Consider the following 20,064-nt stretch of genomic DNA (forward strand, 5'->3'; position numbering starts at 1 on the left):
TTTGTCAGTAGATTGTTATGTATTTTTTCATGTTATCTTTCTTTAAAATGAAGTATATTTATATTTAGTAGGTTGTGTTTAACACAAAAGAGTGACGATCAGGTCAACAAGCATAAGTATAGAAATTCTACAGATAATAATATATATTTTTAAACTGCACAGGTATCCGTTCTGAAATAAATGGTAATTTGCTCAAGTATACGAATCTTTGGACTTAATGGATTTAAAAGGTAAAAGTAAATGTGTTTAAGAACCTCAATGGAAAGACAAAATATCAAACTAGTAATTTACTCTACAGAACAATTAAAAGAAAAGCTAAATCTAGCCAGTGACATGTTAGGAAGAAAGTTGACACTCAATTCACTCAAAGTTGAAAAGATTTATGAATCTTTCTACCTTTTTTGTACCAAAAAACAAAACAAAAATAATCATTAATCATTAAGAAATCAGGTCTAACAGTTTTAAATACAAAAATTAATAAGATGAAACATTAATTGGTGTTAAAAGTGGCATTATCATCATTGGCCTTTTTAGCATACAAGATAAGAATCTGGGTAAAAACAAGCCTGCGGAACAAATTCATTCATAACTGGAATGTACACTTGTCAGGTGTACATGTTAGACACTTACATAAGTTTTATAAAATTCTATAAAAAGATAAGATACAATCCCACTGAAGCATTTTGGCTCCATTTAAGATGAGCCCAGTATTCTGTGGTCAAAGACTTTCCAGCTATACATAAATAGATCTCATCTTCAATAAGCAAGACACTAAATCAATGTCAAATAATTCATGATGAACTAAGCACTGTGTCATGCACCTTCGACACAGGTCACATTATAACAATCCAATAAATCTGTTTTTATGACATTAGCCATACTATCTTAAAATATCACTCCAGGTAATGGCTTTGATAGCAAAACAAAAGATAAAAAAGGAGAAAGAAAGAAAGAAAAAATATTTACATACCGGTAGTTATTATGCAATATGCAAAAGCTTTATGTTGCTTTGGGCAACCCAATATAAGCATCTATCAGAGTCTCTCTCCTCAGCACATCATTAAAACACAGTCACATTACAATGTGTGTCAGTTTGAGGACAGGAGAGATCCCGACACCCTTCAGATCTTGCTTAATGCCTCTATAAACGGGTTCCACTCATTGATCTCTGGGTCATACACCTCCATGGTGTTGAGAAACTCATTGCCATCAAAGCCCCCGACTGCACAGAGCACACCGTTCAGCACAGCCAGCCCTGCGTTGCTCCGTGCTGATGTCATGCTTCCCAACATCCTCCACTCGTTCTTGGCTGGGTCATAGACCTCCACACAATGCAGAGCGTGAGAGCCGTCAAATCCTCCGACCACAAACAGCTTCCCTGGAAGCAATCGGAAATTACTTAAATGAAGCCAAGCCCTGAATCTGACAAGCTTCAGTAATTTTCCTAACAGTGAGACTTTATAACCCTGCCAGAATACACAGGCGGAATATAATTAGCTGAAAATTGACTTATCCTCAGGCCGTCCAAGATGTAGATGATTTTCTTCATTGGAACAGATTTGGAAAAAATTTTGTTATTACATGACTTGCTCACCAATGGATCCTCTACAGTGAATGGGTGCCATCTGAACAAGATTCCTAACAGCTGATAAAAACATCAAGACTCCAGTGACACAAAAGCTGTGTGTTGTAAAAAAATCTTTTTTAAAAATGTTTTTAACCATTTTTTGGATAAGTTATGAGTCTCCTATCCATAATCTTGCTTCTTCCAAAGAAGCTGTTGTCTCGCCTCAATCGGGAGAGAAGTGTGCACAGATCAAACACTGTTTACAAGCGAAAATGCTCCAAAATGTTCGAAACAAATATGTCGGAGAAATTTAATGCGAGAGAACAAAGGCAGGTGGACTGCTCTCGTGTTCATTTCATCAACGAAGACAAAAAATATTCATTAACTAACATTTTTTCTAAGACGAGACATTGATGAGCTAAAACTAGAATCTGATAAGTCGTGTGTATTACTTGTGGATTATTGTGATGTTTTCATCAGCAGTTTGGACTTTCAATCTGACTGTACCCATTCAATGCAGAGGTTTCATTGGTGAGCAAGTAATGTAACATTAAAGTTCTCTCTAAACTCATCTTCATCTTGGATGGCCTAAGGTTGAGTACATTTTCAGCATTTTTTTTGGGGGGGGGGGTGAACTATTAATTTAAACATGAGTCTCATTTTACCTTCATACACAGCTACACCAGCTCCACGACGGGCCAGGTTCATGTGGGCCACCAGGGTCCATGTGTTGTTTGCTGGGTTGTAGCGCTCTACTGAGTTTAAGCAGTTCCAGGACTCAGCACCACCTATCACGTACACAAATCCATTTAGCTCGCACACTGCTGCCTGGTGCCTCCCTAAACACAGAAGAGAGACAATATACAAGGTGAATCACACATTTAGGGTTTTGCAAAACTCTAAGTCATTTCAGAACATTAAATTGAATAGACATACTGATGTTGAGGGGTGCGCAGCTGGTCCACAGTTTTGTCACTGGGTCAAAGGATTCACAATTCTTCAAGCCCTTTTGGCCACAAGGATCAGATCCACCCACCACAAAAAGCTTGTTTTGCAAAGAACACACCCCTGAGAAGAAACAGGAGGAGAGATTATTCACCCCTTTAATGCCCTTTTTATTTTCAGCCTTCAGGACCGAATAGGAAAAACTCACTCAAAACCATCACAAATATTCAGTAAACTGTTTAGCAGGAAGTAAGGCCTACCTGCATTGCAACGGTTAGTGCGGAGCTCAGGGACTTGAATCCACTCATCAACCTTAGGGTTATACATCTCTCCACAGCTCAGCTCATCTGAGTGACCGTTGGAGCCACCCATCACGTACAGTTCACCCTGAGAGAAAAACATTCGTTTAGGTCTAACGGCAGATGCACCACAGCTGTTTCGGGATTGGAAACTGTGTATTCTCTTTACCATTAGGACAGCCATCTGGAAGCGAGCTCGTGGAGTGCGCATGGGGGCAATGAAAGTCCAGCAGTCCTTCTTTGGGTCATAACACTCCACAGTCCTCAAGCACTCTTCTCTGTTATAGCCACCTGGACAGATAACAATATGCACATCAGATCTGCACACCTAACCTCATTTATGATTTCCATTCATGACAATTCTCTTTCCCATCTTATGTGATGATACATATGCGGTGCTTTCGTTTTATATTTGTTTTTCTCGAACTCCACCAACATAAACACTCTGAATGTTTGTTTTGCAAAATTTGCATGAACAATATTACAAGGCCCACATGGCATGTATGCATGTTCTGCTCTGGTAATGGGTAAAAAAAACCCCGCAAAATAGATTTAAATATGTAAAATATATAAATACTTAAAATAGACTGAAAGAAGCGGAGAAATATACTTTAATTGGAAGCTAATCATAAGTTATTGTATTTTTAGCCTTATAACTCAACTAAGCTCTTTAGTTTATTTTTTAGGACCACTTTCACACACATGCATGCATACCTGCAGCAATGAGCTTGCCATCAATTTCAGCAGTTCCCAGGCCTGAGCGAGCGTAATGCATAGGCTTCAACAGCTTCTCCTGCAGATCTTCTGGTTGGCCATCAAAGCTCCGGCTCTTTAGCGCACATGGCGTTGCAGATGGGGAAGTATGAGGACTGGTGTGACCGTGCAGGGAGATCACACACAGCACACCTCTCAGAACAGCCAGACACAGGTATGTGTTGTCTAGAAATGAGCAGGCAAAAAGGCTTAGCACCCTGACATCCAATTAAATTAATAAATACACTAATACATGGTTAATAATTGCTTTATGCGACTCAAAAAAAGAAAAAAAAAGAAAGGAAAAATATGTACATACATATAAAATAAATAAAAAGACTAATTGAGTTTTAAAACGAAAACACTATTGTCAAAAATTTTGGAAAATGTAATTTTTTTTTAATGATGTTTTTGGAAAAAGAAAAAAGCATCTTCAGCTAACCAATGCTGCATTTGTTTGATCAAAAATACAGTATATTCAGTTGAACTGCTTTTTATCTGAATATTTTAAACAGTAATTTATTTCTTTAATGGCAAAACAGAACTTTCAGCAGCCATTGTTCCAGTCTTAAGTGTCACATGATCTGTCATAAATCATTCTAATATGCTGTGAAGCTGATATGGAAGACGTCTAATCCATTAAAAAATATATATATTTTAAATAAATGCCATTTTATTAATCAAAGAACCCAGAAAAAAATACCAGTTTCCAAAGAAAAATAAATCAGCGCAATTGTTTTAAAGGGGTGATGAACTGAGAAATCTAATTTCCATTGATCTTTTGTCATATAACAGGTCAATGAACTATAAAAACATCCTGTAAGTTTCGAGACTCAAATCTTTCTCCTCAGTTTAAAAACAGATTTTATTGAAACCAAGTAGGGCCGTGACATGTTAACCACCACAGTGGTAATGGACCAACAACCGCCAGTGACGCGGTGTTGATATACACACACACACACACACATATATATATATATATATATATATATATATAATAGTGGTGTCAAAATTAGCACGTTAACGCAGGCAATTAACTTTTTCAGTTTAAAGCGTTAAAAATATTTAATGCAATTAAGAAGGTGCTGGGCTCGAGTTGGCCACCCCACTCACAACTGCTGCTTCTCCCACTTTTTTCCCTTGACAAGAAGTTAAATTATTTAGTCTCAGAACTACTGAGAACGCAAGACGTTTCAGACACGCTTACTTCAGCACCAGGCGCGAGTCAAGCAAGCATGGAAACCGTACTGTGCTCGCAGTGCGTGCTCTTCTACAAAGTGTGTAGACTGATTTTTACCACTACTGCATTGTCTGTTCCAGAATGTTTGATATAAACTGAGTATTTATAGGTTTTTAATCCAAATGACCCATGTTATTTTCAGAGTACTTCACAGCAGTCCATCTGTTATTTTAATAAACAAATCTTTATCCAATCATAGCAATGGGCATTACTTGCAAGTCTTGAATGCGCCCCACCTATAAAAACAGACCATTCTGCAGAGACTCAAAAACTTGGTAGAAAATAGCCTATTACTCCTAAATTATGCTATAAAAAAAAGGTAAAAAATCACACTAACATTATAAGTGAACCTCAAGAAAACATTATAAAATAATAATAATAAATGTAAACACCAATAAGAATTATTATTACTGATTGTAATTATAAATTACATATTAAAATATATTCAGATAAAACAACATACCCCTTTAAAAGAAAAAAAAAGAGTTTCAGAAAGACATAAAAGCTGGTCTATAGACTTACTGGTGGTCTTCTCTGAGGCAATATACTTCCATTCGTGCTTGTTGAACTGGCTGTTGGAGGGAGAGAGGCTGACAGAGGCACCTGAGCCCATCTCGTCTCTCTCTCGAGGAGGCTTCTTCTGCAAAACCAAACCAGGCAGCTCTAAACCTGCCCAAACTTCAATCGCCTACCTCTACTGCATGCATACAGTCTTCCAAAGGCTACACCCATTACCTCCCGTGCCAATGCCACCGTTTAAAGGGGCTTTCACAGTGCACAGACAGCTAAGACAAGTGGTGGTTCACAGAACTCCCTTTTAGAGCTAGCCACTTGAAACTTATTAAAATGGGAGCCATGCTATTCTACAGAGGAGAATGCAGTGTACTGTAAAGGGAGGACTGAAAACCAGTCGTGTACCTGCACAAAATGGATGTGGTCATCCTCAGAGCTGCAGACCTCTGCCTGCCCCTCAAGCAGGCTCCCATCATGCAATTTGTGATCTGCTGAGTAGTACAGCGTTTGCACCTGCAACAACAAAACACCAACAAGACCCATGTGGGTGTTTCCATAACAAGAACAAAGCAATGTTCTGCCTTGTTCCTTGAAGCAGTGGAGTCAGCTGCTATGAGGGAGGTCCTAGACAATCTGTGTGCTGCCTGGACCTTGAGGGAGCCATGACCTTTCACATTTCTACGGTCACTATGATTGTGGAAACTGCTGGAAGAGATCATTCCTATTGGAAGTAACTTCGCTTTGGGTCAAAGAGTTATCTAAACAAATGATCGCAGCACAGTGGGATTGGAAAAAAGTTGCAAGGCTCTCAGGAAGAGTGTGCACAGATGGGAGCACACGGCTTTTGGTATGTTGACTAAGTATCATTGATGGTTGGGATTTTGCATTCTTCTTCAGGGCTGGACAAATCTGCTGTTGATGTGAATTAATAAACCTACAGGAGAGATGGGGAGATCAATAGGGAGGAGCAGTTATTAGAATCAAATGAACAAAAGCCCAAAATGCCCTGCTGGTGAGAAAAAATGTTGAGTTACAAAGACAATTCAGTTAAATACAGTACAAGGATAGAAAGAAAAGTGGGGAAAACGGACCTAACCTTTGGCTCACCTGGAATACCAGTTTTTTTTCAGTATTTTGAGGAACACGTACTGCAAAATTTACAAGGTTAAGGGGAAAAACTCTGGGGGCAGGGGAAGGGGGGAACTCTGGGTCAACCACTGAACAGTGTAGGAGACATGAGCAAAGTGAAAGGAATGGGTTCAGAAAAAGCCATAATACTGACCTCTTCCATCAGTTTCTCCAGAGGATCTCCATTCTTCCACAGGCTGTGCTGCACCCAGCTTATCACTTTTGAGTACAGTTTGCCATTACCTGGCAAGTTCAGGTTGTCCTCTAGCATAACCTCCAGCTATACAGACACAATTACATATGGTATCATTACAAATTAAATGGAAATAACATATATAAAATGTATTTAACTCACACAAACGTTTATATTTTATGTATTTTTATAGAATATATATATATATATATATATATATATATATATATATATATATATATATATATATATATATATATATATATATATATTTACATACTTTCAGTCGAGGAAGTTTAAGGAAGTCATCCTGTTCTGAGATCTCCTGAAGATGGTCCTGTATAAAAGCATCAATCTTTCCCAGAAGCCGCCCATCAGCCATGCAACTAGCAAAGTTGCGGTATGAAATGGCACTCTGGGAGTCCATTTTTGATAGTAGGTAGTCTCCACAGATCTGCAAACAGGATTCAGGAGATCAGGTCACTGTACAGTAGTGTATACATGAGAGAACCTCCATGTAAATGCATGTACATACTTGTTTGACCCTCTCCAATTTGAGCCTCTTTGCTGCCGAATACACATCTCTAACCAGATCTTTATCTGCCTTCAGTCTGTTAACAGGAGATTATGAGAATATATGAAACCTGTGTGTCCTTGAAATAATCAATGTGAATTGTTGAGAATATAGACCCTTTGCACGTGACGTCACACTCTACTCGCGCAAATTCTGAACGCCATGACGGACGGCAGAAGAGCTATGCTGTAGGACAGACGGCAAGCCAAACAAGTACAAGTTCGTGTTCGTTGATGTAATAAAATGGAATAAAACTGCCTCGTTTTTTTAACTGTGCAGAGCAGTAGCTGAATACTTAGGCTTACTACGCAACAGTATTTTAATATTGGTCATTATGGTTGTACTTGGATAGCCAAATATTTTCTGAGGTGGTAACGTTACTTGGTATAAAGAGTTATAGATCCACTGAATTAGAAAGTTGCATTGGCACACCCAGTGAACAATGGTAATTGGGTAGTCACGATGACCATGTCCTCTAAAAACATAGGCTACGTGTTATATAAATCTTTACTTAAGTAAAGAATAGATGTTAATACAAAATAAACCCTAGATTGGTGTCTTACTTTTGCCATTATGAGGTACCTCCCCCGCCGTGAGGGTGGCATTGCGTACCTGTAACCCAGCCAGCTAACGTTACAAAGAACAAGTTTAGTGTTATTTATTTTAAATGGACTGAAACTACCCGCGTGTCTACTACTATTTAGCTTGTGCTTCCAGTGATTCTGCCATCCGTCATGGCATCGTCATGTCTTTGCAAAGGGTCTATATGTAAAAAAGAAGTTAGGAATAAAGATAAATATACGTACTGGGCTGTGTAGGCATAGTTAAGCAAGATCTCCACAGCATCAGGGTTGAGGTCATCGAATTTTACCAGTGAAACCCCACCAGGTGGCTCAGAGTCAGTGTTGAAAATCTCAAATAGATAAGGACTACAGCAGGCCAGCACAGCCTTATGGGCCATCAGCTCATGTCCACAGACCTGCAGAAAAACCATTATAAAGTATTTAAGCATATTCAAAAGTATAAGAATGTAATACTTTATTCAGCAAGGATGCATTCAATTGATCAAAAGAGCCAGTAAACATATTTATGTTACAAATAATTCTAATTCAAATAAATGCTGTTCTTTTAAACTTTCTATTAATTTTTCTGTGGTACGTTTTCCAGAAAAATATAAAAGCCCATCAAAAACATTCATTTTTTTCGACTGAGGAAAGAAAGACAAACATTTTGGAAGACATGAAGGTGATTAAATTATCAGGAAATTTAAATTTGAAGTGATCTAATTCTTTAAGCAGCACAACTGTTTTCCACACTGATGATAATAGAACATGTTTCTTAGAACTGGAGTAATTGCACAGAAATAAATAACATTTTAAAATATATTAAAAAAGAAAATGGTAATAAAACAATTAATTTCAAAATATTACTGTTTTCACTGTATTTTGATCCAAGAAATACAAACTAAGTGAGCATAAGAAAAAAAACAAAAAAAAACAATGACTACTTTTGACCATTAGTGTACAGCACATTTGTAAAAATATGGCCATGTTTATTTTTCCTGAAACAAAGGCGTGTGTGTGGGGTGTGGGGGTCTTACCTGTAGTCTGACATCACAAAACTGGCCGCTTTTACGCAAAGCATTCATCTTGACCACAGTAGAATCAAGGAAGCTCTCGTCTTCAAATATTAAATATCCGTTGGGAGTCATTTTGATGGATCTATCAAAGTCAAGGAGGCAAACATAGCAAAATCCAATATCAGTAAAAGACTGCTTTTTATTCACAATAGAACTGCACGATATATAATTTCACCATCCATATCGAGACGTGTGCATCCGCAATATTCACATCACAGGATGTGAGAAGTTTAGTATTGTGATCTTGAATCCAGATCGACCAGGTACCAGGGATTGAAACGCAGGCAATTCGTGGATTAAGTACCAAATTTAACCATCATACAATGAAGGTTCATCATTTGTAATTGTATGTCTTTTTGGTCCTGTCAGTTTAAACATTCAAGTGATTTTAAACCATTCGAGCACAAGAAGTCACAAAATAGAGCTCAGTTATGCACAAGCACAGTTTTCTGTGCTCACACACAGAGCGATGCAGATGCACATGAACAACGAATTCCGTTCACTTTTCTATTTGTGCCTGACATGACACTTATGTGGAAAATTTTCACATTTAAACACAGTTGCTTATGGCTTAGATGAAGGTAAACAACTGAGAAAAAAAAGGATGTGTAACAGTATATTGGTTCACAGCAGTTTACTGTTCCTGGTATGCTCTGTCTCATGAATGCTAATCAAACAACAAAACAGAGAAAAAAAAATCACTTTTGTAGCTTTAACACAGGTTTAGTTAATACAGTGAAGACTATCCAGTGTTATTTCACATTTTATTATTCAATTTCTGTACCTGATACTGTTAGATTCTTTTTTTCAAATAGAGCTATTCGAGTCATCGGGTGATTTTATTTTAATATCGCAATATATATAGCAGAAAACGAAATACCGCAATGTGAGCTTTTTCCAATATCGTGCAGCCCTAATTCACAAACCAGGCACATGTTGATTAGACCCACATGGAATCTGTAGTGTTTTATACCATATGTTATGCAATGACTGTGTTGGGATCTCTGTGAAATGGATTTAAATATTATATAAAATTTGTTAAACTGAGCTGAAAATGCTACACGTATTAAAGCAAAATTAGCTAAATGCTTAATTTGAACATGTAAGGAGTGGGGGATGTGAAAAGCTCTCTGAAATTCTGCAGAAATCCCCACGGATTTCTGCAAGATTCTGTGGTCACAGATTCCATGCAGGTCTGGTGAGGAGACACACTTACCAAACAGGTATAACAGAAGAACAATCTTGCTCTAAGAAACTTTCAACAGAGGGTACGACACGCAGATGTTTCTGGATTAGAAGCAGTGGCTGCAGCAACTCAAACTTCCCGTCACAGATTGTGTCTAATGTCACTCAGCCGGTTAAAGAATACAAGTACTACAAGCTTGATTACACATGATGACCTGAAGAAGAGAAAGAGAAACATATCAATTCAACTACAGCTAATAAGAAATGTTTCTTGAGCTTCAAATCAGAATATTACAATGATTTCTGATGGATCATGTGACACTGTAGACTGCACTGATGACTGCTGAAAATTCACATGGATACATTCCATTTTAAAACATATTCAAAAAATAGAAAATATGCTTTAAATTGTAATAGTTTCACAATATTACTGTTTTTACTGTATTTTTGATCAAATAAATGCAACTTCTTCAAAAACATCAACACCACCAGCACAACAAAAAAAACTATTATGTTCAATTTTGCCATAGTTAGCATTCACACACATTTTAATTTGTTTAGGTTTACCAGTAAGTTTAGATTTCTATATATTCTACAAATATTTTACAGCTGTATTTGACCAGAAAGTGTTGTATTGATTACAGAAATTCCCTTGTCTTTTCCAGGCGTGGAAAATCCCAACACATATTTTTCAAGGCTGTGGGAAGCCTGATTGGGGTTTTTTTGTACCAAAACTGTAACCACCAACTTGTATTTTTTTTGGTTCATATCTATATTATGTTTGGTCCAGTTCATATTATTGCTTTTAACAACTTTGTTTAACTGTAAGGAAAACTAATTGCAACATTATTTAGAAAACACAAATTGATGTTCTAAATCTTAGCTAGTAACGTTACATTTAATGTAAAAAGAAAATACAGTCCTAATGCACTCAGTGGTTTTTATGTTTCCGGGTTTATTGTTTGTTGAAGGCGCGAGCCAGCACCCTATGGCCAGCACACGCTAACGTTACCCGGAGCGCGAGGAGGAACTGTTCGGTCTAGATCAAACCAGTCCCGTTGAAACACACACACACACACACAAACAAACACACACGCGTGACCTAACATAACCAAACTGATAACAGATATAAACGTCTGCATTATAAACATCGCGTTACTGGGTCTGTCGTAGGCCAGCGGGTCATGTGAAAAATATACCGTGTAATTACTGAGGTATTACATATTTATGTGATTAATTAATTAATTAGGAGTACGTGCAAAGAGCCAGCGGTATTGTTAAATGGTTAACGTTAGCTCAAACGAAACGAACACTGCGTCATTTGTTCACCCAAAATTTCCAAAAAGCCAATGTGGAACTGAAAGAAGATGAGATTTTAGGCAGAACGACGGCCTACGCAACGTTACATATTCACTTTCCAAATAATTAACAGGCTAAGTTAAATGGTGACTGGCTGTCGTTCTGCAAATATAAAACATAAAATAAAAAAAATCCTTCAGTTCCACAATTTTTTAAGTCAGTAACATCTGCCTTCTTTCATTTTCATCCTTAATCTTGAACCAAATTACATCTTCAACAATAATTGAAGATTTAATGGTTTTAAACGGTCTGGGCGGTTAAAGTGTTATTAATCTGTGGAAGCGATCCGTTTCAGAGATGCAGTCAACGTTAGAAGGTGATTCTTAAGCCATTCGCCAAAACAACCATATGTCGTCTGGATATAAAACTGAATATTATATTGCTCTAACGTTAACCTCAAGCTGTAAGACAAACGTTTAACTTAGATAAAACAGCGAACAGACAATAAAGCATGGCTTCTCCTCAAACAACACAAACAGGAACACTTCACAAGCTCGGCTAACTTTAAACCCACTTTCCTTTTCAAACACAACTTAAGTTAAATGTCTTACCGATTTCCTTTGTCTGTTTAGGACGAAGAACATAATTTCTGCTTAGAAAATCAGTATTTATGAATCCAAAGAACCGCCGTTAAACAACTGTACAGACGACACCGAAGTCCGCGCGCTTAACTGTGCTTCGTCACTGATGACGACAGCATGATGGGAGGGACAAATGGTGCGCGGCCTCACGTGCTTATAAGATGACACTGTACAAGTTCAATAACCGTTTCTAAAAGAGGTATTATGTTGTACCTGGAGTTAGCCTATATAAAATAAGCGCGTTGCTTTTGTGAACATACAGTGAGTGTGATTGGCTGTATGACACCCGCCATTATTAAGTTTAATCAAGATTGCACAGTTCTTGCCCTCAACAACCAGAACCCAGTGCAATTCATTAATGCAGAACTGACCTGAGCTGACACTTTGTCTATATAAATATTTTAGGTGTTATACTTTGGAGCTGGAGTGAATGCTTTGGAGTTCTATAGTGTTTGTAAATAAATAGGCCTAGATACAAAGATTCAAAGATATTGCAGACATTGAAAAAAATGAGTTATGATTTAGCAATTTGTTCTATTTCCTCTTTTGAAAATCTATATTATGTAACTACCTCCACGCCTGTGTCTCCATGGTTTCCAGCCACTTAGAAAAAGAAACATGAATATGTAGACAGACATGCCTCCTCCTGCCCTCTCTCAAAGGATCCCTCTATGCAAACTTGTTCAGTTGAGAATGGCTTACATAAGGCACACACACAGTTTGACAACATAACATACAGTAACATACAGACATAAAGTCATTTTCATCAGTCAGGCCTCTGGAAGCTAACATTGCTGATGATACAGCCAGCAGGTATACATTAATCTAATGAATGCTTTTATTTGCAGTTTAAGTTATTGTTAGGTTTGTATAAGAGTATCAAAGTGTGATAAGAGAGGAAGATTAAAAACATTTGCCAAGGAACAAACATTTCTTTACTTTTTATTTTATAAAATATATTGTAATATTATTTCCAAATGTTTCATTATAGTTTATATTTGTCTATTACTTGTAGTTAAATTGGTGTCTATCTTTCTAAACTTCTTTACTAATATCACTTAATAATTCTAATTAAGATAATAACATCAACAACAACAACAATAGTCTTTATAATGACCTGCTTGCTATTTCCCCACACAAACAGGTGTGTATATAGTACACAAAACTGTTCTCATATTTTACTGTTCTTTGTTTTTATATTTTAAGAGGGTGCCATAATCTCTATTTAGGTTTACTTTGCAACAACGGTAAGTCACCTGTATGGTTTCCTTTATTTTTTAAGCATGGAGCCAGTAAGAAGTGCTTTGGTTATGGAAGCCGTTTGTTTGATTTGTGTGGAGATGTAGACTGTCACACACACTATACACTTATAAGCCACACTTATATAATTAAGACTTCTCTAGACTCAGGAATGAGTCTTATCTAAGTTTTATTCTGTTGTTTCATTGATCTTATTAAATTGAGTTATACATCTATACAGAGGTTTATGATAATCAAATATTTATGAAAACACACCAGCAATTTCCATGTTATTTATTTATTTTTTGTGAAGCAAGTGCTCACTTTTATATTAAACATAGATTTTATTTTAAAGATTCTACTATTGTAGTTCTTAATAATCTTTATTGTTTATATTTGTACATTTAAGTTAAATTTATAGTAATTTTGTGTCATTTTTTAGTTTTTGTTTCAATTCCATGTACTTGTCAGACCATTGTCACTGAGGTATGCTGACATTTAAATCAGCTTTTTGTGCAAAAACTTGGCATTTCATTATGAAGAAGTGAAATTTCCAGGTGATTCTTGTCTGTACCTATCATTAGTCATACCTGCAATCAATAAATAACTGCGATCAAATATATTTATGTATATACATATATTAAATGTTTTTTTTTTAGGGCAGATCAGACTTTTTAAGTGAAGTGACATGACACTTCACTGGTATTTGAACTTGTCATATGGTGCAACTTCTTTTGATCACATTTGCACATTTATTAGATGAGATGAAATGAGAATTTTACATCTACTACAGTGCACATAATAGCAAAGGAAACAGCGCACCCATGTGACTGATATGAAAAGCCCTGAGCGTAATAACGCCACAGTGCACATTTTAGCTAAAAATGTACTCAACCTCAGGCCATCCAACATGTGGATGACTTAGTTCCTTGGCATTACCTCACTTGCTCACCAATGCATCCTCTGCAGTGAATGGGTGCCGTCAGAATGAGAGTTCAAACAGCTGATAAAAACATTGCAGTAATCCACAAGTATGAAGTGAAAAGCTGCATGTTTGTAAGAAACAAATTCATCATTGAGATGTGTTAAATTCAAAGTCATCTCTAATTAAAATTGCTTTCTCCGGTGAAAAAGTGGAATCAGGAGAGAAATCTGCACGGGTCAAGCATTGTTTACAAGTGATAATTTTTATTTTTTTATCAAACAAGGGATGGACTTTTCCACTGGAGAAATTGATTTTTTTGGAAAGTTTTTTTTTTTTTAAGTTAATTTAGTTTTTATCATTTTAGCACATCATCAAACTAAAACAAAATGAGAAATGTTGCTAAGGCAAATAGCTAAAAATAACGTTTTTTTTTTCTACTATTTTAAATTTCACATAACGAAAATGTTTTTTCTTTTTTTAGATTGTTTTAGTTTTAATGAAAAATAATAACTGTCAAACCGCAGACAAACATCACTTAGACCTCAAACAGGCCTTTGTGTTTCTACAAAGATGGAAAAGATGCGACAAAGTTTGCATTTATTTCATTTATTTTTCAAAAGGATGATACAATATAAAATGTACATTTCATAAGGCAGTTGGTAAACTATTTCATCATTTTTGCTCTTAATCATATCAATCACTGGTGTGATGCAAACTCAACATTCACTTGGAAAGTTCCTTGGGTTGTTTATGTATGGCTTCAAGTATGTGATAAACAAGTGGACCACAGTGGAAGCTGAATTCTCCACTGCAGCTGGAGTGCTAGCTGCGTGTTTGGTGGGAGTTGTGAGCGTACACAAACACTTGTGTGTCTCAGAGGTTAGCTAGATCATCAGCACCTGACATAAAGTCTGAGTTCAAAGTACATGTTGATGTTAATCAGGTTCTACAATTGGTAACATCTAATACAGTCCAAAAATGATATGATCAAAATATACATAAGCTTTTGTTGGACAATCTAATAATACTCAGCGTTAGAAAATAATTAACTCATCGTTTCTGTAAAGAGTACAAAAACACACTAATTTTAATCAACATTCATGACAATAAAAATGTTTTTGGCAACTTAATGTATTCCCTTTTTTGTTTCTTAAAACGTGATCTCGGTGTGATATGAAACAAAAAGAGTTTCTAGAAACTGCATGAATTACTGAAGGGACAGTGGAGGAAAATAAGAAACTGAGTTGGAAATCTCCCTCTTGAACACACAGGTGTTCATATAAGGTAAGATTCATCATCCAGCTCTGAACTTATATAAAACGCAATGCATGCAAGTAGGATAAAGCAAATACTGATGCTGCATGTTCCACAGAGCAACTGAAAAGAAGAAGATGAAAAAAAGAGAGGAAAGTAAAAATCCTGTGAACGAAAGCTTGATCACCTTCTTAAAGCGATAGTTCATACAAACAATTTAAATACGGTCATCATTTATTCACCTTCATTCAAATCGGTTTGACACAAAAGAAAACCAAGATGTTGTTTGGACCCCAAAGTTCTTCAAGATATCTTCTTATGTTCCACAGTCAAACAGGTCTGGAACAAAATGTGGGTGAGTAAATGATGACATCATTTTGGGTGGACTATCCCTTTAAGAAAAAAAAAAAAACAAAAAAACTCCAGAGAACGATCACATGCCACTGTAATAACAAGACTAAAGATTTAGTCGTGTGATTACATGTACTGTTTGTTCTGTTCGTTTGAGACTTTGCATCAGGACAGGTATGAGAATGTGAAGTATGTGAAGTAGACGAGCAAAGAGACGTTTTCTTTGAAAATAGCTAAAATGTCTGTGCTTAATAACTACTGAGGTCAACAATGACATTTTCTCGTCACCGTTCTGTGACCGTAGATCCAAGGTGCTTAACTTCACCGCAAGAAATCCAAATGGGACTGTGATGTTTGATCGTTTTAAAAAAAAGGTGAGTGACTGGATATCCTCCAGAGTTTGGCAGTGTGGGCAGAAACCAGGCCATGAGGGGTTGTGCCAGCCAGTCAGTCCCTCCGCCAACCCTGCCACGGTGCTGAAGATTACACAGTCTTCCTGGCCGTGAGCACTCGGACGATGGAGCCCACACCACCTGCTGAGAGAGCCTGTACAGACAGAGACCGACACTTAAAATTCAAAACAAATGATCAATGAACCACTGAATATATCTGCTGAGTTAATTGCAACAAGAAGTTTTCACATTCACATCATCTGAAACCGGTTAGTTCCAGTCCTATAAGATATATTTAACTCATTGTGTACACAGACACTTTTTTGGGAGTTAAAGACATTGTATTTAATGATTTTATGGTTTTATTAATCTTGATTTCTTGCAACTTGTGTGCTTTTCCTGAGGGAGTTGGTGTGAACTATTATAATATTAGCGTATCATGAATGTTTATTTGTGCTCAAAAACCAACGACCAGGTTTTTGTTAAAAAACTTTTTTTTTCTTTTTTATTTAACCAAACCCTATCAAATACCCCAGAACACTTGGCAGTATATTTGACACCATTCAGTGATACTTTTGTGTCTTAAAAAAATCATACTAGTCACTTTTCACTGCCATTGTATGGACAAGTGCAAGTATTTCTTTGAATTTCAACTTTTGTAGTCTGGAAAGGAAAGAAAGGCATATGGCATTAAAAAAACACCAGGGCTAGTAAACAATCATTTAATTTTTTCATTTTTAGGTGAACTACCCCTTTAAAAACAATCTATCATTCCACAAAGAAGCTTTAACATCACGGAACCTTTACAGATGGTTCTTTTATAGTTGAAAAAAGAAAAAGGTTCTTTAGATTTTTTAAAATGTTGATTAGACTAAGAAAACATGGTTCTTTTAAGTAGTTTTCACTGAAAGGCACATACAATGGTTCTTTATGGCAATAGCTGTGAAAAAAAAACCTTTTGGAACCTTTATTTTTAAGAGTGCTATATTGCCTGAATTCTCATATTTAAGGGAACTATTCCTTTAAATGTATTTTATTTATTGTAAAAAAGGTACCTTCTCATGCCACTGCAGTAGGATGGCACTACTGTTGTCTGAGGGTTTTTCAAAGCCTTTGTAGATGTATTTCATCAGGAGATCAACTCCAGTCTTATCCAGAGACTGGACAGCCTTTTCTATATCACTAGTCTTGAAAGAGCTGAGCACTTTCAACACGAGGCCTTCAGCCCGGTCCTGCACACACACACACACACACACACACACACACACACATATAAAATGAACTATACTTTAAAAGATATGAATGATAAATCCATTCATTTGGGATTTTTATTAACCTCCAATCCTAAATGGGCGTCTAAATAAGCATTTGTTATAAGAGGTAATGTAATAAGAGGAATTGTTAAATAAAGTCGTTAATTTTGTTTTCTTCATGCACAAAAAGTATTCTCGTCACTTCATAACATTACGGTTGAACCACTGATGGCAGATGGACTATTCTGATGACGTCTTTCATACTTTTCTGGACTTTGACAGTGTAACTTACTTGGGAGTCTATGGGACAGTCATAAGCCTCCCGGTTTTCATCCAAAATATCATGAATTGTGTTTGAAGATGAACGAAGCTTTTACGGGTTTGGAACGACATGGGGTTAAGTGATTAATGACAAAATGTTCACTTTGGCGTGGAGTATCCCTTTAACACCGTTGCCACGGGTTGCATTTCATGTCTGCAGATTGAAGCAATAACAATAACATGATATCTAGCCCCTGATATGCTAACTCACCTTCACATTCTGGTTCTTGGTGTTGATGGGTGGATTCTTCAGCACTGCCTGCAGCGCTCCCATCAGGTTCCCTGTATCACGCGCTAAGGAAAGCACCACAGGACGCCTGAAAACACGTCTAGCCACGAATGAAATTCACTCTTTAAATACCATTTTACATAAACTATGAAAAGTGGTCGGAAAGTACATATTAGAAGGTGTGAGGAATTATAAAGCGCATTCACACATTGCAGTCTTGCAACCGGAAGTCGGTGGCATCCTGAAGCGTTTCTACAGCAAGCGAGCTCATTCTAATTAATAGCCACATCCAAAAAATACAGCTTAACGTGTTGCCCTTTAAACATTACAGCTGTAATTCTGCAGTTTTAAAAGAGTTGGATCCGCAGTGCAACCTTATGATGAGCATATGAAATGTGCACGTCCTAAATGAATGAAGCTACTGACTAACGTTACCACACCCACGTCTGGACGAGAGGACAGAAATATAACCTATTATAGTAACAGCTAACCAGAATATCAAGTGCTTTCATAAAACGACAAATTAAATGATATATTGCAAGAACGCAGGAAGTATGAAAAATAGCAATAAAAGTCACGGGTCTGGAATGAAAGGATATGATCTGATGAGAGAATCCACCTCAGCCTCATCCGGTCCCAGCTGATTTTCTCCGCCTTCCTCCTCGTCGACAAACTTGTTTTCGTCGTACTCGTCTACATCAACTTTTCTGAATCGATCGGACACTGTGTTCTTCGACATGGCTGGTTCGATGAATCAATCAGAAGATGTCAGTTCATGCAAAAAAGTCCCAGCACTTTCAGGAAGCAGCTCGGTGATTGTTGACTTCCGCATATAAAGCCCCCTGGTGTCAGTGGCATAAATGAAAACTTACAATTGTCATCTCAAGTCTAACTCTAGGTGGCGCCATAGACTATAAAAACAGGGTGGCCCAATCAATCCGTTTTAAGACTTAATTTTAAGATTAATTTAAATTTTTGTTAGTTATTGCAATAAATTTGTCATTGCTTCCGAACAGTAGCAAAAGTGCGAAAACTATTTAATTATATTATATTATATTATATATTTTTTTAACATGTTAGGTTGTACCAAATTTATTTAAGTTGCTTAAGAAACATAAATGAATGGCAACACTGAAATACCTTTCTGAATATATATACTGCTCTTAATGTGTAGGCAAATGTATATAAATGAAAGTAATTTCAGTTTAGTTTTTCACTTTATGAATTGGGTAGGACGAAAAACGAATCTATTCCAAATGTAACCTTTTTTAATTTGACTTGTTTGACCTGTGAAATTAAAGGAGGTATCTCTTTTTATTCTCATCCTGAAGATGAGTTACTGCCAATTATACTTTGCATGAGCTTAATTATTCATGCATGAGCATTGAGCAACTGAGTCTTATAAAACCTGACTGTCCTCTATTCATACTCACATTCCTCCAGTAGCCCAGCAGATCAAGTATAGGTTTCTGCAGGAAAGTAATGGGAGTTACCAGATCAGGGTGTTTTTACACCACGATACCTGTTTGGTTGACGTCATAGTGACGTTAGGTTTAGGAGTGGGGTTGGGTAAGATTGCATGATTTAGAAAACACCCAGCAGTTTGAAGAAACCCACATGGTGATAAACGCCCACTTTTGCTCTGTGCTAGGCTATGTATGCTAAATCAAAACCTTTTCAAAGGCGAAAAGAGGCCATGCCATCAAAGTTACATTTAGCAAGCAATGCCATGTCCTACCAACGTATTAGTGGGGATAATAATCCATACAGGTACATGTGAAACAAAACATCTCCTACACCTCAGGGCTTACACGCATTAACACAATATCACATTGTTTTATTCGAATGAGGTGTCATAGATAATGTGTGAAATGTGTGAAATTCCATGATAGCACAGAGTTTGGATTTCAGCCTCTAACAGATGAGCAAAACACTTCAAACCATTACATTATTTTCTAAAAGAAGAACCGGTCTCCCTAAACTTTATAGCCTATATGACAATCCTCATTTAGTTTACACCCCACTCACAAGATACGCTGGACCATTCAGTGCTTGAAACAGAGGAAGAGCATGAGGAAGTGATGAAGGAAGTCCAGTAATAACACTTATCTCTGATGAGATCTA

The 20,064-nt window shown here is 36.8% G+C and overlaps 2 protein-coding genes across 2 annotated transcripts; both read right to left on the reverse strand.

The window, feature by feature from the left end:
• Positions 1 to 364: 364 nt before the first annotated feature.
• LOC113115967 (influenza virus NS1A-binding protein homolog B-like) lies at positions 365 to 12,077 on the reverse strand. Its single transcript, XM_026283737.1, has 15 exons — positions 11,947 to 12,077; positions 10,068 to 10,251; positions 8,813 to 8,933; positions 8,019 to 8,191; positions 7,174 to 7,249; positions 6,919 to 7,092; positions 6,600 to 6,725; positions 5,723 to 5,830; positions 5,327 to 5,444; positions 3,526 to 3,750; positions 2,981 to 3,102; positions 2,773 to 2,899; positions 2,504 to 2,635; positions 2,233 to 2,406; positions 365 to 1,378 (listed from the first exon to the last, which is right to left on the reverse strand). The coding sequence occupies exons 3-15, from the start codon at positions 8,921 to 8,923 to the stop codon at positions 1,122 to 1,124; spliced, it is 1,923 nt and encodes a 640-aa protein (XP_026139522.1). The 5' UTR covers positions 8,924 to 8,933; positions 10,068 to 10,251; positions 11,947 to 12,077; the 3' UTR covers positions 365 to 1,121.
• A 2,653-nt stretch (positions 12,078 to 14,730) lies between these two features.
• On the reverse strand, positions 14,731 to 18,786 carry LOC113116292 (actin-related protein 2/3 complex subunit 5-like). The gene is made up of 4 exons (XM_026284371.1): positions 18,540 to 18,786; positions 17,923 to 17,995; positions 17,193 to 17,369; positions 14,731 to 16,291 (listed from the first exon to the last, which is right to left on the reverse strand). Exons 1-4 carry the CDS (start codon positions 18,677 to 18,679, stop codon positions 16,229 to 16,231), a joined length of 453 nt encoding a protein of 150 aa, XP_026140156.1. The 5' UTR covers positions 18,680 to 18,786; the 3' UTR covers positions 14,731 to 16,228.
• Positions 18,787 to 20,064: the final 1,278 nt, after the last annotated feature.

The sequence above is a fragment of the Carassius auratus genome, chromosome 2 (genome assembly GCF_003368295.1).
Source record: "Carassius auratus strain Wakin chromosome 2, ASM336829v1, whole genome shotgun sequence".
In the NCBI taxonomy this organism is placed as follows: domain Eukaryota; kingdom Metazoa; phylum Chordata; class Actinopteri; order Cypriniformes; family Cyprinidae; genus Carassius; species Carassius auratus.